The sequence below is a fragment of the Aphelocoma coerulescens genome (genome assembly GCF_041296385.1).
Source record: "Aphelocoma coerulescens isolate FSJ_1873_10779 chromosome W unlocalized genomic scaffold, UR_Acoe_1.0 ChrW_unloc_scaf_2, whole genome shotgun sequence".
In the NCBI taxonomy this organism is placed as follows: Eukaryota; Metazoa; Chordata; class Aves; order Passeriformes; family Corvidae; genus Aphelocoma; species Aphelocoma coerulescens.
Genome location: NW_027184081.1, coordinates 4,730,763 through 4,753,937, shown reverse-complemented (window position 1 = coordinate 4,753,937; position 23,175 = coordinate 4,730,763). Strand labels below are relative to the sequence as shown.

The 23,175-nt window shown below is 46.5% G+C and overlaps 1 protein-coding gene across 9 annotated transcripts in view; it reads left to right on the top strand.

The window, feature by feature from the left end:
• Positions 1 to 23,175, top strand: part of LOC138102799 (E3 SUMO-protein ligase PIAS2) — a 108,944-nt gene that overhangs the window by 46,664 nt on the left and 39,105 nt on the right. For all 9 annotated transcript variants that reach the window (XM_069000567.1, XM_069000565.1, XM_069000566.1 and 6 more), the window contains one exon: positions 2,542 to 3,016. In XM_069000567.1, coding sequence (XP_068856668.1) covers positions 2,542 to 3,016 — 475 coding nt within the window. The remainder of the gene's footprint in view (positions 1 to 2,541; positions 3,017 to 23,175) is intronic.

Sequence of the window (23,175 nt, the reverse complement as noted above, 5' to 3'; positions counted from 1 at the left end):
CAAGAATTTACTTGAAACCAACACAGAAACAGCTGAATCATTCTACAAAGGACTACACATGCTCCAGAAAGGTGAAAAGTGTATTGTGATGAAGACTACTGATCTTCATCAGAAAGACCCCTGGGGAAGAAGAAGAGCCTTCCTCAGTGAGACCACCAGGACACACCAAGCATGTGTGACACATATGCTAATGATATTAATGACTTCCGAGAACTAATTAGTATAACCACTCCTATCCCAAGGAATGTGATGAATATTCATGAATTTTACCCATAATATTGTGTTGTAGGAAGTGCAGTGTGTGTGTGTTTGGTGGAGCGATCCCCCACGCACCTGGCGTCGAATAAAGCAAATACCCACTTCTTGGACTCTGTCCCAGAAGTGTCTCTTGGCCTGGTTTGGGGGGATTCACAGGGGAGGTTTACATTGGATACTAGGAAAAAATTTCTTCACTGAAAGCATTGTCAAGCACTGGAACAGGCTCTCCAGGGCATTGATGGAGTCACCATTTGTCTTGGCTTAAGACAATTGAAAAGACGGACTCTCCAAAATGAGTTACCTCCGCTTTTAGTTTTAACCCCTCCATTTTCACCAATAAGGAGAGATGAATGCAAGTAGATATAAGTGAAAAAATAACAGATTACAAAAAAATTTAACAGCAACAGGCAAAAAATAATAGTAAATAATGACTAGATACAATAGTGCTAAATCTCACAGACTCCCCAGAAACAAAGTGAAACTAAAATGGTGGAGAAACCTCTCCCCCAAGATGGCACCCTCCACAGAACCATGTGGTCCAGGAGACAAAAGGAAAATGGTGGACAAACCCTCCCCCCAAATAACAACCAGCAGGGAACAAGGACAAAACAAAAAGAAAACCTGGAGTCCAAAACCAGCCAAACGCCCCTCTTATCTCTGTGGCGACGACAGTTCCATTGACAAAGGTGGCTTGGGCTCAGTCAGCGGCTGGAACTAGTGGAGGGACTTCGCCTTCTCGACAGAAGCAGCAGGCAGCTGGCTGGGGTGACTACGGAGCGGAGCTATTCTGTTTTTCTCATCATGGTGCACCTGTAGACAGGTATTTGTGGAATTTGCCTTGAAGCAGTTTAGGATTGTGAAATGCAGCTTCTCAGAGACCTGCCTGAAGCAACCCCCTGGGAAAAAAACAAAAGAAAACAAAGGGGAGCTTATGCCTTCCACTGCCTCAAGGGAAAGAGCAAGAGCCCTTCTGCCTGAGCGACCCCAACCTTAAAAAAGGACTGGCACTCCCCGGCTCTGTGGTTCCATTTCCAGCTGCTGGATCTTAAAGAGACAGTAACAATTTTGGGCACAGATGGATATGGAATACAATAACATTTTGGGTTACCCAGGAAACCATCCCTGGAGGGATTTAAAAGATGTGTAGATGTGGCACTTGGGGACACAGTTTAAAGGCAGGCTTGGCAGTGCTGGGTGAATGGTTGGACTCAATGATCTTAGAGGTATTTTTTAACCTGAATGATTCCATGATTCTAAGTTCAGTTTTCATCTGATTCAATTCCCTGGGCTGTCTTACTGTCAAAACAAATTTCTCAAGGTGAGAATAGGGACCAAGCAGCCAGGAGGAGTTTGGACTTTTTTTGGTGGCTGACTGTGTGGTTGTAAGAGCTTGTTCACAGAAATGTAAAATGATGTGCCTATGCTAAGTTACTCATTTGTAGTAATGGGGAGAGAAGATTGTTTCCTTTTGCATAGTGGACTTCTTTTCAATGAGGGTCTTTCTGCTTATGAGCTTCATAGTTCAGTCCTCAAAGTCTCCCACAACTAACTGTGATAACTGTGATAACCAACTGAATAGTATTATTTCCTTTGAAATAATTTCCTTTGAAATATTTCCTTTGTGACTCACCATACCAGAATGTTATATGAAAAGGACAGGAAGTTGTCTGCAAAGTTTGAAGAATCAGTTATGTTGGTTAAGCAGTTGGTTAATATAATGTAGCCTTTTAAAAACTGTCCACCTTTCTGTGCCATCCTTTCAGGAGTGAAACCTGATGTGCCTTTCTCTGTTCATGCATGCCTTTAACATGCTGTCCAAAATAAAGGAAGTTTCAAAATAAACTATGCAGAACTTAAGAAATAAAATAAGGAAGTGCTTAAAATGTGTTGGAAGACAGGCGATAATACTAATTCATCAGGATTTTTGTTTGTTTATTTGCTTATTTCATGAAGTGAGACATACTTTGTGTTAGAACTTGTGTTTCTGCCTGTGAATTTAAGAGACCCATTTAACCTATTTAATGTATGAGTTGCATCAAGGTTTTGTTGTTGCTATTGTTTGAGTGTGGAAACAAGTCTTTGAAATTATAATACAACCAAACTCAATCTTCATCCTGGATGCTTTGTTTCTTTGTCTTTAACTATACTCTTGTGTCAGGTAGTACCTAAGATAACAAGTGTGAAACTAGAATGATTTAAGTTAACATGCTTTACCATGCTCCTCAAAAGTGCTTACTTGGGGTGCTGTTGGATTACCTGTGCTTACCTCTCTTTTCTTTCTAGAATATGGTATCAAGTTTTCGTGTTTCTGAACTGCAAGTGCTGCTGGGATTTGCTGGACGTAATAAAAGTGGGCGCAAACATGACCTCCTGATGAGGGCACTGCACTTACTGAAGAGCGGCTGCAGCCCAGCAGTTCAGATCAAAATCCGAGAACTCTATAGGCGTCGGTACCCAAGGACGATTGAAGGACTGTCGGATTTGTCGGCTATAAAACCTGCGGTTTTCAACTTGGACAGCAGTTCCTCTCCAGTCGAGCCTGACCTGGCTGTTGCAGGCATTCACCCACTCCCTTCGACTTCAGTCACGCCTCAGTCTCCGTCCTCGCCCGTCAGTTCCGTGCTCCTCCAAGACACTAAGCCCCACTTCGAGATGCAGCAGCCATCCCCTCCAATTCCGCCTGTTCATCCTGATGTTCAACTGAAAAGCTTACCTTTTTATGATGTGCTTGACGTGCTCATTAAACCCACGAGTCTAGGTAAGTGTTTAACAGCTCTGTAGGTTGCTTAATTCATGAAATAAGTGTTGCTAATGACAGTACAAAGTCAACTTAAATGGCTTTTTGTAGCTGGGGAAAAATGGAAACTCCCTTCCCTTCTCATCTCTACCCTTGCCCTCTCTTCACCACTTGTTCCCCAAAGTGCCAAGCCACACTTCAGAAAATAGTGTTCTCTTTTGTAAATATTATAAGATCTTTGTCTTTTGAATATTAAATAATAGAGTAGAATAGTTCAGTTGGAAGGTACCTACAATGATCCTTCAACTACCTGACCACTTCAGAGCTGGCCAGAAGTTAGAGTAATAGTCAAAGGCATTGTCCAAATGCCTCTTAAACACTGACATGCTTGGGGCATTGACCACGTATCTAAGCAGCCTGTTCCAGTGCTTGACCACCCTCTTTGGTAAATAAATGCTTCCTAATATTTAGTCTGAACTGCCACTTTTGGCTGAAAGATTTGGACCTGAATTCTCCACCTGGTGCAAGTGAGGAACACATCTGTCAGGGTATGGTAGGTTGACCTTGACTGGATGCCAGGTGCCCACCAGGCTGCTCTATCACTCCCCAGCAGGACAGGGGAGAGAAAATAAGATGGAAAACAACTTGTAGGTTGAGATAAGGCAGTTTACTAAAGCAAAAGCAAAAGTTTGTGCGAGCACAAGCAAAGAGAAAAAATTTATTCTCTACTTCCCATCAGCGAGCAATGTTCACACACTTCCCAGGAAGCAGGGCTTCAGCATGCATAGTGGTTGTTCCGGAAGGCAAACATTGTAGACTAACAAATGTCCCTCGTCCGTCCCCCCCCCCCCCCCCCCCCGTTCCTCCTCCCTCCCTTAGCTTTTATATCTGAGCTGATGTTGTATGGTATGGAATATCCCTTTGGTCAATTTGGGTCAACTGGCCTAGTTGTGTCCTCTCCCAGGATCTTGCCCCCCCCAGCCCCTTGATGGGGGGGGATGTTGAGATACAGCATTGATGCTGTGCTAGCGCTGCTCAGCAGTAGCCAAAACACTGGTGTGTTATCAATACCTTTCTAGCTCCCAATGCAAAGGACAGTACTGTGAAGGCTGCTATGGGGAAATGAACCCAAGCTTAGCCAGACCCAATAAACAGGGTCAACAGGAAAAGGATTTCAGGGTCAGTAATTAATAAGTTGCAACAACATAGAGAGAACAAGTGCACTGGTTTGTTAGATTGCCCTTATCTTGCTGCAACAATTCTGCAGGTTCTGATATCTGGCACTGAAATAGATACTTTGTGCTGCAGTGTTCAGTGTTGTACTCAGATTAGTGAAGGTTTCTCAGCATACAGGTTGTTGCCATATTGTATGTTAAAATGTTTGATGGACCTTTGATATGCGGAGAAAGACTCCACTACTGCAATAAGCAGTAAAGTAGGTATGTTTATTCCAGCGCTGGGATGCATGGGGGATAGTTCCTCCAAAGTCATGCATGCTGAGAGCTGCATCCAGCTTGGTATAGATCAGGTTACAAGTTCCATATTTGTGGATACAAATATGCGGCTAGCAAGAATTTTTCTTGCTTCTTTCCAGTCCCGTGAGATATTTTTCTCTCTCACAGAAGATATTAGCAGAGTTCTATAAACTATGAACACCTGCGACCTTGCAAACCTTTGTTTATAGTACAGTAGAAAAATATTTTGACAATGGATATTTAGGATTTTAGCCAATCACCCAAGGGGTGGTTGATCCTTTGACCAATTAGACTATGAAGAAAAAAGTCTATAAAAGAGTTGTAAAATAATTGAATAAATCAATCTTGCTGCACAATTCCTGCCTGCCGGATCTCTCTTCTCCTCCCTACCACTGCGGGATACCATGATACATATTCATTAAGTTTCCCAATACGCCTATACATATTCATCACCTAGCCCTGCCTAGCCTCGCCTCGTATTACAATGAGCCCAAAAGTCATTTACATCCGCATTGCGCTTGCACAGTGCTGTCTGGTGGTCATGGGCAGGGGTCGCTGAGATGGAATAAGGGTCTTTCTCAGATGAAGTAAAGAGTCTTCCTCATTCTGAACTTTTCACCTTGCTTCCCTGCACATGCTCTTTATGTCCCTGGCCCAAGTCCAAACTTCAAGGCTGGTTTAAATCAGTTTTAGGTTGAAAACAGGATCTTTGGTCAAGATTCCTTCCCTTTATCAATAGTCTTCTATCTCCTTATTCTGCTTTGGTAGGCACAATAAGTGTTGAGCAAGCTGTATGCATTGTTTTTAACAAACAGCTTCTTAGCAAATCATTTAACCTCTGCTTCCCCTCCTCCCCCTGATTCCCTCCCCCCTTTTCTATAGAGTTAGTAAATTCTTTTACTAATACACAAATTCTCTTTCTAATAATCTTTTACGATAAGCATCCCTTAATGCTTTTCCATGTGCATTTGACAAAGTAGTTAAAAGCGATGACATCTTTAGCACTCTATAGTTCCAAACAAGCAACATAATAGGCATCACAAAGCAAGCACTCACCAAAATTAATAAGACAATTATGGGGTGATATAACGTATTTGGAATGCCAATTGTGGTAGGTGAGCACCCGAAAAGCGTGTCCCACCAGGTATGACTTGTGTCTTGTTTTACTCTTTGCAAGATTCTGCTGATTTCTTGTGTGTCACGATGGATGGTGACTAAGGTCTTTTTCCCGTTCTTTCGGATTTCTTCTAAAATCTCAATTAGGTCCTGATATTCCACTAATTGATTTACTAATGTGAGGTCCATCCCAATAGGTGTGGGTAGCAATTTATGGTATATGGTGTAGTTAGACCTTATCAATTGATGAGACACAACCGGTGCTAAATAGGAAAAGTCACACCCAACAATCTTGGTAAAATTACAAATACAAAAATTAGAGTGATTCCTTATTACAGCTGGTGATGGGGTCAGTGGCTCTGACCCAGGAAGAGGTGACGGGTCCGGGGAGATGGTCCAGAAAGGAATCACCTTCCCGAGGCCCGGTGTCTTCCCTCAGCTGCTGGCAGGAGGGCCCTTGCAGAGACTGTCAGCTCTTTAGTGATTATCAGCTCATGATTTCAGCTCAGCTCTGCAGGGCAGCCTCCAGGCCAAGCCAGACCAGAGAGAGAGACGAGAGGCTCGTGGCTGGTTCTGCACGGAAGAAGCTTTATTTTTGGTCCCCTCCGGCAAAGGGTAAAGCCAGGGACGAGAACTCTCTCAGAGTCCCACAAAGGCCAGAGGGCTTGCTTTTATAGGGATACAAGGGATGGGTGAGGACCAATGGGTTGCAGAGGATCTGGGATGGGTACAGGCCAATGGGTTACAAAGGATCTGCATAGGGTCTCCTAAAGGATTGTGGGTCTGTCTTTTCTCGCCGTGACCAAAGAAGTGGTTTCCTTTCCAGGGAGTCCTGCTGGGCGATTGCAAAATCTCTTATCTCAGCAGAGATCCCTCCAGGGCAGGGGCTGGGCATACCCCACAACTCCCCCTTCTGTATTTATTCAAAAGGCATTCCTGGCAGCCTTTCTGCAGCAACGTAGGAGGCAAGAGAACATAAGTAACACAGTAATAATTACAATGAATACCCACAAAGCTCCCTAAATCAAAGATGCAATCCATCCTGTTATTCCCCATCGTCCAAAAAGGTCATTGACCCAATCTAGGCTCTTATCTACTTTTAGGTCATCGAGGCAGCGGTGTGGACAGCGTCAACGTAGATACATTTCATCTTTGGCCAGGGATGGGGCTTCTGAGAGGGAATATAAGTGAGCTTTGTGGTGAGAGGGGAAACTTTAGGGGTTTAGGGAGGTTTGACAAGGGTTGAGGGAAGGCGATATTTTGGGGTAACAAGGGGTGATAACATATAAACTAAGGTTCAGTTTTTCAGGCTGTGTCTGGCCTACGGCTTGACTTTTGCTGTAGCTTCTTGTTCAGCTTTCTGTTTCGTCTGCTGCTGTGTGGTGGGACGATCTTTTTCCTGGTTGGTGGGCATCCGGCGACGTCTTTGTCTCCATGCAGAGCTGGTCTGGTTTTGGGGAGGTCCTGTATTTGAGTCAGGAGAGTTCTTGTTGGTGTTTGTAGAAGCAGTGTTTGTAGGGCCTAGGTATGGTTTTATACTTTTTCCTGGGAACCGCTTCGGGCCAGATGGTAGCTGGACACAGGTGTAGCCTCTCCCGCAGGTAATCAATTGGAAAGGCCCAGAGACCTGGTGTGATTCTGGGTCCTTCACCAGCACTGGTGGTTTCTCCTTGAGCTTAGCTTGGGTTGAATTTGAGAAGTGGCAGAGTATTGGGCAGTCAGGCTCTGATGAGGTACCACTTAGGAAGTTAATGACATTGAGAGCCTTACAGAGTCTTTCAACTGGAGACAAGATTTCTTTTTCTCTCTGTTGCTGGTTGAGGACTCTTTTGAGGGTTTGGTGGGTCCTTTCTACAATGGATTGTCCTGTGGGATTGCTAGGTATGCCTGTCTTGTGTTTTACCCCCCATTGGTTGAAGAAATCTTTTAACTTACGAGAGGTGTAGGCAGGCCCATTATCTGTTTTGATTTCTTCAGGGACTCCCAGGGTGGCAAAGGCAAGGAGAAAATGCTTGATGATGTGGATGGCATTTTCCCCTGCATGGGCTGACGCAAACGCTGCCCCAGAAAACGTGTCGACTGATACGTAAACATATTTGGATCTCCCAAAGGATGGGAAGTGGGTTACATCAGTTTGCCACAATTGGCAGCTGTTCATACCGCGGGGGTTGACTCCAGTACCCATAGATGGTATTTGGTAGTTCTGGCAGTTCTGGCACGTTACAATGAGAGCTTTTGCTTGATCTTTTGAAAGCTTGAACATTCTGATGAGGGCAGGAATGTTTTGGTGAAAAAAATGCATGTGACAACTTCGCCTGGGCAAAGATGTCGGGGACGTTTGCAGTCTCTGCTGGCATAGCCAGTGCATCTGCTCTCCTGTTCCCTTCGGCAATGGGACCAGGGAGGTCAGTGTGCGACCTCACATGCATAATGTAGTAAGGCTGTTTTCTGTGTGAGATTAAATGAATCAATGTAGAAACCAATTGGTATAATTTTTGATTGGAGACCGCTTTTAGAAAAGCATGTTCAGCCCTCATAGCTATGCCAGCGACATAAGCTGAATCTGTGACCAAATGAAAAGGTTCATCTTTAAACTTCTTAAAGGCTCTGACAACGGCTGCTAACTCGGCAATCTGTGGAGATCCCTCTACTATTTGGATATCAGACTCCCATTTTTGAGTATTGGGTTGCCTCCATGTCATGACAGACCGATGGGATGAACCAGAGCCATCTGTAAAGACGGTCAGAGCTTTGAGAGGTTTTCTACTTTGGATTAATTTTGGAATCAATTTAAAGGCTGCATCAAGGTAGAAAAGTCTATGTTTTGGCATGTGAATGGAAATTTGGCCTGTGTAGCTATCTAGGGTGAACTGGAGGCTCTCATTGGTCTGGAGCAAATGCTTCAGATCTTCAGTGGTCAATGGCAAGTATATGCATGTGAACTCACACCCTGCAAGAGAGCGGATACAAGTTCTGGCCTTTTTTATTAAATGTGCCATTACTTCTTGGAAGGTGGTTAATGTCTTTGTAGGTTGATTGCTTGTGAAGACCCATTCAAGTATCAGCAAAGGGTCTCTGAGTTGAGGGTCCCATTGGAAGATCAGCCCGTGGAAACGGGGAGCCTTACCCAGAACTGCAAACTGGAGAGGTAGGCTGGGTTCAATGCGATGGGCTTGGCGTGAAGACAGGGCTTCCTGGACTTTGGTGATGGTATCTCGGGCTTCAGGTGTGAGGGCGCATGGAGAGTCCAAGTCTCCACAGCCGTGGAGGAGGTTGAAGAGGGGAGTGAGGTCTTCTGTTGTGACTCCCAGTAGGGGGAGTATCCAATTTATGGATCCGCACAGTCTGTGAAAGTCCCTTAGGGTTTTGGGATCCTCTCTGATGGTGTGTTGCTGGGGTACGATGGTTCTCTCACGGATCTGGAGGCCGAGGTAAGTCCATGGGCTGGAGTGCTGCACTTTGTCCTCATGAATCTCGAACCCTGCTTCTTCTATGGCTTCAATTGTCTTTTTAAGAGTTCTGTCCAAGTAAGTTTTTTCTGATGCACACATTAGGATGTCATCCATATAGTGGCAGATGATTGCTTCTGGGAACAGGCTCCTGATGGGGGACAGAATGTGGGCGACGTACCACTGGCAGATGGTTGGGCTGTTCTTCATGCCTTGTGGGAGGACGAGCCAATGGTATCTTCTGAGTGGGGCTTCATCGTTAAGAGAGGGGATGGAGAAGGCGAACCGTGGTGCATCCTGAGGATGGTGTGGGATGTTAAAGAAACAGTCTTTTATGTCAATGATGGCGAGCAGCCAGTCTCGGGGCAGCATCGATGGTGATGGCAGGCCAGGTTGGAGGGGGCCCATGTCTTCAATGACCTCACTGATCTTTAGTAGGTCCTGGAGTAGTCTCCATTTGTCCTTGCCGGGCTTTTTCAGTACAAAGACAGGGGAATTCCAAGGGCTTGTGGTTTCGGTGATATGACCTTTGGCAAGTTGCTCTTCCACCAGGGCTTCCAGCGCGCTGAGTTTTTCTTTTTCAAGGGGCCACTGCCTCACCCCTTTTGGGTTGTCAGTCTTCCAGGTGAGCGGGGGAGTAGATGGCAGCACGCATTTCTCAGTGGCCCCAGTCAGAAATCCTGGCTGGGAATGGTAAGGGTGGCACCCCACTGGGATAGAAAGTCTCTGCCCTATAGGGTGATGGGGACTCTTACCACAAATGGTCACTATCTTGCCTTCGGGTCCTTCCATGATGACATTTCATTTGCTTCTCATGGATTCTGCAACTCCACCAATCCCGGAGATCATACCTGCCACTGGCTCCAGTTCCCAATTCCCTGGCCACTCGGAGCGGGCGATGATGGTCACGTCTGCTCCAGTGTCCAGCATCCCTGGGCGGTAGACCCTCTCTCCTTTACAGAACAAGCTGCACTCGATGGTAGGTTTGTTTGAGCCCACGATCTCTATCCACATTGCTGTTGAATTGAGAGGTAGCTGTTCTGGGCGGTTCTGTGGAAGTAGAAAAGCTTGAGCAATCAGTGTTCCCTGTGGGAGAAAGAAAGGTGTGTCTGTGCAGCAAAGCTGGACAAGAATCTCTTGTCCAGGGTGCACTGTTTGTATCTCAGGTAATACAAAGAATTGTTCTGGACCATGGATGGTATCGCTTAGGATAAGAATGTCCCATGGGCCGTTCTGCGGTCCATACTTTCCTGTGTGAAAACGATAAAAACGCTTGCCAACAAAGTTAATTGGCATTGATGTTACCAGTTGACGTCTGGTTCCCATTGGTAGCGCTCTGTGTGTTGGATCCTTCTCATGTGTTCTGGGATGGCCTGGGATGATGGTGCCGGGTGAGGTCCAGTTGTCTGCTCTTGGTGACTCGATGTGGAGTTCACAGCCGGGGCGGGGTAGTATGGCCTTTGATTTGTTGTCTGAGCGCCGGGCCTTGACACCGCGCTCCAATGGAAGTTTTTTGGACGCTGCTGGTGCTGTTGCTGTCTCTGGTGCCTTTGGTAGGTGGCACGATGGTCCTGGGAAGGTGACCTTTGTGGGCAGTCCTTTATAAAGTGTCCAAGTTCGCCACAATAGAAACAGCAGGCGTTCTCCTTAGAGACTGCTGCAGCAAATGCACCAGAAACTCCCTCTGTGATGCCCTTTACAACTGCTTGGGTCACTGTGTGTTCTGCAGATGTGTGTCTAGTACAGGTCTCTATCATTTGTTCTATTGTGGGTTCTGTGTCCATGGGTAGGGCCCTCAAGATATTCTTACATTGTTTGTTAGCATTTACCATGGCAAGTTTACCCAAAAGTTCTTTTCATCCATCCGGACTCTCTATCTGTTTCTCTAAGCTAGCTTTTAAACCATCAATGAACTGAATGAAGCTTTCATTTGCTGACTGTTTGATGTTAGAGAAATATTTTGTTGGATCAGAATCATCAGGAGTAAGGAGCAGCGATGTCTTAGCTGCAATAGCTATGTCTTGTAATACTACTTCAGGTAAGGTTGTAGCTTGATCTAGGGGTTTTTGGAGGTCACCTTCTCCAGCCAGTTGTTCTATTGTCCAATCTGTCTGATTTGCATCTTTAGCATAAGTATCAGACAAGGTTTTTAAATGTCTTTTCCAATGCCCTTCCCATAGCATATATTCGGCAGGGGAAAGGATGCAATTAATAATGTTTTTAATATCATGTGGTACTAATGTATAGGCAGAGAAAGTGGCTTCCAATAAATTTCTAAAGAAATGTGACCCTCTCCCATGTTCTTTTGCTGCCTTGCAAAGCTCTTTGACTTCTTTGTATGGGATAGGTTCCCATGTTTTTGTAGTTGATGGACCACCCCTCCTCCCTTTCCCTATAATGACTGGAAAGGCTGAGATTTTCTGGGCTAACTCCCAATCTCCCTCCCGGTTCGCTTCCCTGCGTGTCTGTGCCCATCGGTCCTCAGATTCAGAGTCAGAGCTGCTGCTACTGTCATCTGAAAAGGAGGGATAATCTGTGGCAGGGCGGGGCTGGGATACAGGGGGCGTAGCGCAGCGTTTTTGAATTGCCGACTTTCCTTTAGCCAGGGCAGGGGTAGCGGGGGGTCGGGGGTGGTTTGAGGGGTGGGAGGGGGGTCTGTTGTGGCAGCATCTGGGTGGAGAGGTTGTACAGCAGCAGGTCGTTTGGGGGGAGGTCGGGTTGCAGGTAGTGCAGGTTTCGCAATCAGCATGGGCTATAGGAGGGTGTGGGGGGCTGTAGGAGGGTGGGGGGGGCAGTGGGCCCTAGTGCAGCAGCGGAGGAGATGGGGATTGCGCAAGAGCCCGTGGGGGGGGGGGGGGGGGGGGTGCAGGGAGAGAGGGATTAGTAGCAGGGATTGCGCAAGATGCAGCTGGGGGGGAGAGAGCGGGTGTGCCGGAGCCTGCCAGGGTGCCAGGGCTATTGGCAGTGGGGGGAGGGGGGAGGGAGATTGCACTCCTCGAGCGGTAGCCTGGAGCAGTGTCGTGGATAGCTGGGACCCGCCAGCAGCGAGAGGGGCAGATGCTGGCGGGGGGCGTGACGCTTGTTCCATGCCCCACAGTGCGTGCCCAGGGCTCTGCGGGACCGGCCCCATGTTGTACGATGCCTGCTGAGTGGGTGCGGGGAGGGGCAGCAGCGGCGGGGCAACTTGCTGGGATGGGGCCACCGCGCTGGGGTGGGACGCGGTGGGGTGGGGGGGGATCAGAGGCACCGCAAGCCGGTGCGAGAAGGGGAAGGGTGGTGTCACGCGGGAAGGGTTGCGAAATACCAGGGGCACAGGGAGATGGGGCTGGGGGCGGCTCAGAGCCATCCATCCCGGGGAATGGGGATGGGTCTGGGATGGATCCCGCGCGCGCTGCCTGGGGGGTGGCAGCAGAACCGAGGGGGTGAGCGGGGGGGGGTTGGGTATGGGAGGACTGCTGGGAATAGGGGATCGGGGTAGGGAAGTGGGGTGGCCGGCGCCCCAGCCGGGCCAGGGCCTGGGCAGCAGGAGGGGTCCTCCCTCTGTCTGGCCATTGCCAGAGGCGAAGAGGGGGAGTGGGAGGGGGGGAGGGCAGAGAAGGGGTTTGTCTGAGGGGGGGTTGTTGCACGACACATTTTAACCATTAAATGAAATAAAGGGATGAATTTGGAAACAGAGAGGTTTCCCGTGGCTTGAGAGGAATAGAGTTTGTTCCCCACTCTGTCCCAGAATGGATCAGAAAGGACAGAGTCTGTGGTAGCATCAGGAAAATTTCGAGATATCCAATTAGGGAAAGATTTGAGATTTTTCTTAGAAAGAACACCTTTAGAGAATTTAAAGTCGGATTTTAAGAGAAGGGTCAGAAAAAAGGGGTATAGGTCTCTCTCAGATTGGGAAAGGCTGGGTTTAGCTTGCCTATGTCCCATCTTAGTTTCTCCCTCAGCAGAAAAAAGAGAAAAAACCCCAAAATTACTTTAAGTTGTGTGCAAGAAAGAGGAGGAGAGCCTCAAGTTTAAACTTACAAATCCCGTTTTCTGGTGGGGCTGGCTCCTGGAAAGGTCTGCTGGGGGGATGGTCTGGCAGTTCGATCCTCAGGGACTTCAGTCCTAGGTGGGAGGGGAGGGTCTCAAGCTGTCCCCGTCCAAAAGGCCTCACTAAAACGTAAGTCTATATTCAGAGGATCAGCACACAAACGGCTGGTTCTGTCTTGGCATGGTCAAGACGCAGCTCAGGCCAGGTCCGGGGTCTGGGGTCCAAGGCTGTTCGGGCGCCAGTTATTACAGCTGGTGATGAAGGTCAGCTGCTCTGACCCAGGAAGAGGTGACCAGTCCGGGGAGATGGTCCCAAAAGGAATCACCTTCCCGAGGCCCGGTGTCTTCCCTCAGCTGCTGGCAGGAGGGCCCTTGCAGAGGCTGTCAGCTCTTTAGTGATTATCAGCTCATGATTCCAGCTCAGCTCTGCAGGGCAGCCTCCAGGCCAAGCCAGACCAGAGAGAGAGACGAGAGGCTCGTGGCTGGTTCCACACGAAGGTAGCTTTATTGTGGGTCCCCTCCGGCAAAGGGTAAAGCCAGGGACGAGAACTCTCTCAGAGTCCCACAAAGGCCAGAGGGCTTGCTTTTATAGGGATACAAAGGATGGGTGAAGACCAATGGGTTACAGAGGATCTGGGATGGGTGAGGACCAATGGGTTACAAAGGATCTGCATAGGGTCTCCTAAAGGATTGTGGGTCTGTCTTTTCTCGCCGTGACCAAAGAAGTGGTTTCCTTTCCAGGGAGTCCTGCTGGGCGATTGCAAAATCTCTTATCTCAGCAGAGATCCTTCCAGGGCAGGGGCTGGGCATACCCCACAACTCCCCCTTCTGTATTTATATTACTGTCATCTATCATCATAAAAGTGCAGATAATTCTTAAGCACACACAGCCTTGACCAATATATACAAGTACAGTTTTCGGTGTAGTGTCTGGGTGGACCTCGAAGTGACAAATGCCTTGCTCTACCTCAAGACATATGTCTTTGGCATCAAGTGTATTACTTTCACAGATAAATCCTTGTTGTTCCCGTGTGATGCAAGATTCTAAATTTACTGTTTGCCATTTTTCTTCTGCCATCCAGGCCCATACTCTGTGTTCAGAGGGGTAAAAAACTGTTCCTTCATAGTTTAGTCCCAATGCAACAATAGGATGAATTACATAAACTGTGGCATTACGTATGGTAAGCACAAAGGCAGTAGCTATGTTAGTCATTGGGTCATAAGTGACATTTACCAACGTCCACCAAGATTGGAGCTTTCTTTCTAACTTAGAAGTGTTACAGCGGGGATTACTGTAACATGCATATATCAAGCCAGGAGTCCTGTGGAAAGGGAGTATATAAGGACAGATTTGTGGTAGATGTTTCAGAGATGTTTACTTCTCCTGCCGCATGGCCGGGGCTCTGCTGAGGAACTCCCTCAGTCACGGGACCTGAGGGTCCTTGGCCACACAGGGAAACACAAACCAACCAATAGGGAATGAGGCTGACCAGGGGCAGGGAAACCCCATGTCTCCCCCCCAGGGCCCCTCTCCCAGGGCTACATGGCAGGGGGAGAGACCCCAACATAGAAGCATTATTCCAAACAGCCTCTCAGATTTCAATAGGGAAAACGCCTTCATTTCCTTCTCTTATAATTAAGGAAGCTGTTGACTGCATCCATAATTGGGCTTGTATGCAGCTAAGGGCTAATGATACATTGTCTTGAGCTACACTAAGTGTGTTTAATATCAGTCTGTGGTCCAGGTCGCTGGTCTTTGTGAAGTCTGGGAGTATTTTTGAGACTTGCCATTGGCTGTTTCCTAATGCTAATAGGGAGGATTTTAGGGTGCTACAGTGGGGATTCTGTAATACAATGTATCAAACAAGGAGGCCGTGGAAAAGAAATATATATGGACCAATTCTTGATAGATGTTTCAGAGATGTTTATTTCTCCAGCCGCATGGCCGGGATCTGCCGAGGAACTGTTACAGTCACGGGACCCGAGGGTCCTTGCCCACGCAGGGGAACACAAAACAACCAATGGGGAACGAAGCTGACCAGGGCCTAGGGAAACCCTGTGCCTCCCTCCCAGGGCTACATGGCAGGGGGGACGAACCCCAACAGTAGGGGCTGTTTTAATTTGGTCAGGTCACTGGTTGCCGTGGCCAATTTATTCATCACTATCTCTGAATCAATTCCATTTAGGACTCTCAGTCCTGTTCCCAGCATGCCAGTCAGGTCTCTCCACATTCTGCCTTTGAGGGGTGTTTGCTTCTGCAGCCAGGCTGTCCACTTTTCAAAGGACGTTTGAATTAAAGGGGAGCAGGCTGGTTGGATCTCAGAAATATTGATTTGCATTAGTAGTTCTACACGCTTAAGAGACCATTCTGGATTAAACAGCAATAATTGTTGGCCTGTGTTCTTCACTACATAAGGGCCAATCTCATAAATCTTTGGTTCAGGCTTAAGTGGTGTGACCTGGGTTTGGATTCAAGTGCCGGCATAGGTTGTAATAGGCCTAACCATGGTATTTATCTGGAATTTGAATGAGAGCCCATTACTGTCCTGGGCCCAAAGACAAACTACTTCAACGGTCTGTACTAATGTAAAATTATACCAACAATCTACTTCACTTGAATGACTACAGATTTCATTTGTCTGTAGGAGTAGTTGAAACACTAATTTGGGTTGCTTTTTTATGAGTAGTTCTGTTAATCATGCGGCATCCTATCTTGATTTCTTCTCCTACAGCTCCCTGAAGCTGCCAAGTTTTTTGTTTTTCCATTCTTGCTTTGTATACACTTGGTTTCTGTGCATGACCACAGTCAGTAGGTTTAAATCCTTTAAATCAGAATATTTCCCCATGAGTCCAGTAACCCGCATAAAGGCTTGGGACCATATGTCTTCTCTCCTATGAATAACTTCCCAACTGGAGGTTACAATTATGACTGTGAAAAAACCAATTTTCTGGGTTATACTTGCGTGCCACCCTAACATTTTCATTTTGTTTGGGTAAACTTCAATTTCAGTTCATCATCCCCAGGGGTCACTTTCCAAGGGGCCTCTGGAGCCTTCTTTACCCGGGTATGGTGAATCCAGGCACTCTGTTCTCTGATCTTAATCGCGGTGTAAGTGGTGAGGAGCACCTGGAATGGTCCTTCCCACTGTGGTTCCAGAGTCTTTTCTGTAAGAGACTTAACATATACATAATCTCCAGGCTGAATGTCATGTACAGGACCGTCCAAGCCTCGACTTCGAGTTCCAGCCACATGTTTTCTAATTTCTCTAAGCTGTTTATCTAAAGCAATCATATAGGTGGTTAACATCTCCTCACCAATTTGGGTAGATATTCCTTTTTGTACCCCATATGGTCTCCCATAAAGTATTTCAAAGGGACTTAGCTTTTCTTCAATTCTGGGCTTGGTCCGAATTCGTAACAATGCAAGTGGAAGAGATTGGGGCCAGGGCAGGTTAGCTTCTTGCCCTAGTCTCACAATTTGCTGTTTAATCAAATGATTCATTTTCTCTACTTGACCACTTAACTGGGGATGGTATGGAGTGTGGAGTTCCCAGTCTATGCCTAAATGTCGGCTAGTTTGTTGTACCAACCTTGAAATAAAATGTGGTCCCCTATCTGAGGATATTGTGGCTGGAACTCTGAAGTGCGGTATTATTTCTTGTAGTAATGCTTTGGTCCCAGCTCCAAGAAGGGGGAGAGAGAGATCTATGGAAGGACTCTGAAATTTTCCCAGGTTTCTCTCAGCAGAGCGAGAGGTTTTATTATTTAGCATTATTATCCTTTTCCCATGTGTTTGTTAAATAAATAGTTTTTATCTCTTTTACTTTCCTTCAAGGAAAATTCATTTTTTCCCCGAACCTGGTGGGGGAGGGGTGGTTTGTAACCTGCCTTGTCTCAGAGGATATATTTCTAAATTGGGCCAAACCGGAACATTACCTCACCTTTTGCTGCTTCTTTTGCCTCACTGTCCACCAGTTCATTTCCTTCTTCCAATTCTGAGCTCACCTTTTGATGGGCCTTAATGTGCATGATTGCTACCTTCTCAGGTAGCTGGACTGCTTCTAACAGCCGCATTATTTCTTGTGCATGTATGATGTTCTTTCCCTGCAAATTTAACAGTCCTCTTTCTTTCCAAATGGCCCCGTGTGCGTGCACAACTCCAAACGCATACCTTGAGTCTGTATAAATGTTTATTTTCTTTCCTTTTGCTATCTGTAAGGCACGGGTTAGGGCAATTATTTCAGCCTTTTGTGCAGAGGTGTTTGTTGGCAGGGGTGTACTAGTTTAAAAACAAACCAGTGGGAGGCACCAAGTCAGAATAACAATTTAATGGGGAAATTAAGAAAAGGAAAAAATAAAAGAAAACACTGGTTCAAACTGACAGTCAATATATAACCTGACTCCCTGTTAGTCAGGGTGGTGCTAGCAGTCTGGTAGAATGGTGGCTGCAGTCCTCCTGAAGCAGTAATCCTGTAGAAAAAGGGTCTGCTCTTCCTCAGAAAGTCCAGTGGTGGCTGTGTAGCTCCTGTCCTCTGGAAATCCAGTGGGAAGGTTTCCTCTGGTGTTCAGAATCTCAGATTATATCCAGGATGGGATGCTTGGTTCCTCCCTCTGGGTGGAGCATCTCACAATGGGGTAATGAGTCATGAGGCCAAGTGTTGATTAGGCTCGTTAACAGAAGATAGTCCGGAGGGAGTTATCTCTGAGTCATGCGGCAGGACAATGATGGGCCACTAACAGAAAGATAGTCTGGGGGAAGGAGGCAAGGAAACACTGCCCCACCTGATTTCCACAGCTCATGAGGATGGTAATAGAATACACTGCAATCCAGGACAAGGGGTCCGGATTCTATCACCTCCCAGCAGGTGGTAACTGCATACCCAGCATGTCGCTTTCCACTGATGATGTAGCTGCTCCCATCAGTAAACCAGGTCTCTGTGTTGTCTAAAGGGGTATCCTTTAGATCCGGGCGGCTGGAGTAGGTGGCTTCGATAGTCTCCAGGCAATCATGGCGTACCGGTTCCCCTTGATTTCCACTGAGAAAGGAAGCTGGGTTGACAATGTTAGTTACCACTATTTCTACATCATCTTGTTCCACCATGATGGCTTGATATTTCAGGAACCTTTGTGGGGAGAGCCAGTGCCCACCTTTCACTTCCAGCACTGCAGACACCATGTGGGATACCAGCACAGTCATTTTCTGACCCAAGGTGAATTTGAATGCTTCTTGGATGTTTAGCACGACTGCTGCAACAGCTCTGAGGCACCCAGGCCATCCTTTGGCTGCTGCATCTAGCTGCTTAGAGAAATAAGCAACTGCCAGTCGGTATGGGCCCAGGTCCTGTGCTAGTATTCCCAGGGCGATCCCTTGCTTCTCATGGGAAAATAAAAGGAATGGTTTACTCACATCTGGAAGTCCTAGAGCTGGAGCTGACATGAGGGCATTCTTTAGCTGGCTGAAGGCCTACGTGGCCTCCTTTGTCCACTGGAGATCTCTGCTTTCCTTTGTAATGAGTTCATATAGTGGTTTCACGAGCAGCCCGTAATTGTAAATCCACAGTCTGCACCACCCTGTCATCCCCAGAAAAGTCCGTAACTCTTTCATTGTCTGGGGTTTCGGGGTTTGGCATATCACTTCTTTGCGATCTTGCCCCAAAATTCGTTGCCCAGCACTGACTTCATAGCCCAGGTAGGTCACTTTCTGTTTTACCACCTGAGCCTTTTTCTTGGATACCCTGTACCCTTGGAGTCCCAGGAAGTTTAAGAGGCTTACCGTCCAGGCTGTGCAAGCTTCCTCTGTTCGGGTAGCTATTAGGAGATCATCCACGTACTGCAATAGCTTCCCTTCTCCTGGTGGGGCTTCCCAGGACTCTATGTCTTTTGCGAGCTGTTCTCCAAACAAGGTGGGACTGTTCTTAAATCCCTGAGGCAACACCGTCCATGTGAGCTGGGTTTTGTGCCCACTCTTAGGGTTTTCCCATTCGAATGCAAAAATTTTCTGGCTGACTTCATGGAGAGGGAGGCAAAAGAAGGCATCCTTTAGATCTAAAACAGTAAACCAAGTTAGCTCTGGTGTTAAGCATGTTAACAGAGTGTAAGGGTTTGCCACCACAGGTTAGAGATCCTCCGTTATCTTGTTAACAGCCCGTAAATCCTGTATCACCCGGTAAGATCCATCAGGTTTACGGACAGGCAGGATAGGAGTATTGAAATCAGACTGGCACTCTTTTAACAGTCCTAACTGTAAGATTTTTTCAATTATTGGGCTAATTCCTTCTCTGTCTTCCTTTTTGAGGGGGTATTGCTTAATTCTAACTGGTTGTTTTCCCTCTTTGAGTTTGATCTGTATTGGGGTTGGAGTTTTGGCTCTCCCAGGTACATCTGTGGCCCAGACTCCTGGGAACACTTGACTCATTATCTCTTCCCTAATTTCCTCTGAAGAGCCTTTAGTTGTTAGTATTAGGCTCGGTATTTCCACATACTGTTGGTCATTTACCTCCAGAATAATTTCCCCATTCCTAAATGTAATGGTTGCTTGTAATTGCTCCAATAGTTCTCTCCGTAAAAGTGCTTTTGGAGAATTGGGTAAATATAAAAACTTGTGAATACCCCATATTTTCCCATATATATATTTCAGTGACTTGCAAAAATATGCTTTTTCAGATTGACCAGTTGCTCCATGTACCATAATATAGTCATCCCCCACAAGCATTAAAGCTTTATTTAAAACCAAATATGCTGCCCCCGTATCAACCAAAAATTCTATTTCTTTTTCCTTGTGCCCTAGCTTCATTATAATCAGTGGATCTGCTAGGGTGGAATCCCCCCGTCCTCTTCAATCTTCTTTCGCATGTGCAACCACCCTCCTTTTTTCTCAGTCTCCTCTGTTCTGGTGGTCTTCTTGTCTTCTTTCTGGGCACTGTTTCTTCCAATGACCGAATCTCCTGCAAATCGCGCATTGGTCTTTACCTAGACGGGGTGGGCCCTGTCTGGGAGGTCCTTGTCTGGGGGGTCCTTGTCTAGGTTTTTCCCTATTTCCTTCCCTTACTACTGCTACTAATTTCTTCATCCCTTGCTTGTAACTTTCTTCTCGATTACTGAATACCCTCCAAGCTGCATCTAATAGAGTTTCCAGGTTCCTCCCTTCTGGCCCCTGAAGTTTTCGCAATTGACATCTGATATCTCCTGTGGATTGTCCTAGAAACAAAGATACCAGCTGTGTTACCCCTACCTCGGTCTCAGGATCCAGAGATGCATTGCGGTGCATTGCGTCCCTCAGACAATCCAGGAATTCAGATGGTGACTCGGAAGGACCCTGTCTTATTGCATACAAAGCTGACCAGTTTAGGGTCTTGGGAATGGCCCTTTCCACCCCTTTTGCTATCCATTCTTGATAACTTTTTAATTTCTCTAATTTGGCTGTTCTATTTGGACTCCAGTGTGGTTCCTGGAGTGGGAAGTAATCTTTTGTATCTAATTGTTGTGTTTTGTAAAAATCCTCTGCCAAATCTTTTGCTGTTTTCAAAACTAATTGTTTCTTCGTGTCTGTTAGTCCACCCAATAGTAATTGTATATCAGCCCAATCTGGATTATGCTGTTTAATTATAAGTCACAAGCGCTCAGCAGTACCCGCTGGATCATTTCGGTAATTTTTGGCACTGTTATACCATGCATCTAGGTCAGCAGTAGAGAAAGGTACTCTAATCAACATTGTATTCCCATCAGGTGCCACTGCCTCTCTCAGAGGTGCCATCAGTACCTGTTTCCTGGTTCGGGAGGAGACAGGACTGCCCGGGGGAGAGGGGGTTGGCATTGGTGTTCCTTCCGAGTCCGCATCCTCTTCCTGTCTCCTAAGGGGAGGCTTAAGCAAATCGGTTAATTCATCATCATCTTGTCCCTGAGCTGCTGCTTGATAGACTTTGTCTGACCTTGTGCATCTCTGGCCTATACTGCACAATGAACAACAGCGCTTAATTCTACCTCAGCCTTTTTTATTCTCTTTTTCCAGAGCTAACACCATAGGATCACTGGGGGGTTTGAGTCCACAATCTCTCTGCCATTCAGGGTGATTTCGGAGAGAGAAAAATGTGTAGGCATAGGAAACTTCTTCCCATTTGCCTTCCCGTCTCAGAAACAGCATTAACTGGAGCAAGGTATTATAATCTAAAGTTCCATTAGGTGGCCACTTCGCTCCATCTTCTAATTTATACAGTGGCCACCATTGAGTGCAATATTTTACAAGAGTTCTTTAATTTTCTGTGCCTCCAGTTCCTACTATCTCTTTCCAATGTGCCAAAACACAGCCAAGCGGGCTCGCTCTAGAGATTTCCTTACTCTGTCCAGTTCCCATCCTATTCAGAGTTTGACTTCACTCAAATACTGTGTCACCCCCTTCGGGTCACCTGTGTAGTGTATAAGTCACTCTTTATAAATTCTCTTATGCTTTCTGCCAAGCCTGCTTCGCTGCCACTTAAAATCTTCTTCAAAAGCCTTTACTACTTCCTCCCAATCCTTTTCTAGCACACTACTATTTTCAGAAACGTGATGCTCTTTGCCACACAAAAGCTTTAAAACAAAATGTTCCTTGCTTTCCTGGCACTCCGGGCACGGATCTCTGCTAAATAAATAGAATCGTAATATCTCCAACTTCCACAAAATCTGCACTGAGCTAAAACCCACTGCTGGTGTGGGGCTGGAGTCTTCTTATACCCACACACAAAGCAAGGAATCCCTTCAATCACTCGTGCAGCTAGGACAAAAGAACGGAAAGAGTCGGGGCTATACTCCTACCATATAACTGTTGAGGGATGGGGGCAATGACCTCCCTCCCTGCTTAGCCACTGTTGTTTCTATCTCCTTCTCCTAGTTTTATCTCGCTTCCACCCAAACCTTTCTTTGCACTCTCTCACAGCTCTTTCCCAGTTTTCTTCCTGAACCTCCCAAACCAAATGCGACTTCCTGCACACAAACTTTAAAATCTCAGGCTCAAAATCAACTTCACTAGAGTGCCTCTGATAACACTGAGAGCATAAGCTCTGCTGCCTGGCAGAAGAACAGCACCACCTCTTACAAATTTTACACTGTTAGTACCCATGCAACATGCCACCCTCTTGCTGAACGAAAAATTCTAATGCATCCACAAAAACAAGTTATTCCATGTATTCTTTCAAAACCTAAATCCTCTGCCGCTAGTTGTTCCCAATCTAAAGCTACGAATCTTCCTGAGGAGGTTCTGTATATTTCCTCTCAAGGAACTTGTTCACCTCTTCTCTCTATCCAATGTTTTATTGGATTTACAAATTCCCAAGAATCAAGACCACTCCCACTGAGGGGGAGGGGTTCTTCTTACCTCTCGCCTAGCCACGATTCTAATTCTATTAGCACAAAAATCAATAATCTAGCACCACCCCAAACAAATGCTTCAATACTACACACTCAAACAACACATGGCAACATACACATCTCCAATCTACAAACAAATAGGCGAGCTAATCCACAGCCATGTACACATAAAAGCAATCCAACAACAACCAATATCCACACAGACATATAAGCAACCCAACAACACTCAAACCAGCTACTAGTAGCCAAAATATTCATAACACTCACTTGTAATAACTTCAGGGTCCTGCTTATATTTTCCCCAATACAATCATCAACAAGTTCTGGCGGAAACTCCCCTGGAATCACCCAATCCACTCTCAGGATCGCTAGCAGCCGCTCTATCGGTCGGTGACTCCCCCCCTGCCAGCTCCTGTAGCCAGCCACTTGCAAGCTCTAACTTTACCCACACAGGGACTATGCTGTGCACGGGGACCTCTCCTCGTGTCTTACCAGCAGCCCTGGACATGTGTACGACTTACAGGCACCCTAAATGCAGAACATACAGTTTTATCTGCAGTCCCAGCAGGTTGTTGTCTGCCCCCACAGTGAGTGAGCTGAGAGGCAGAGTTCCTCCAGGAAAGCCCTGGGGCGCCTAGGATGTCCGCTTCTCAGCCGATCCTGCAGCCGGACAGAGTTTCTCCTGGCTGCTCGCCAAAATGATATGAGGAAAAGACTCCACTACTGGAATAAGTAGTAAAGTAGGTATGTTTATTCCAGAGCTGGGATG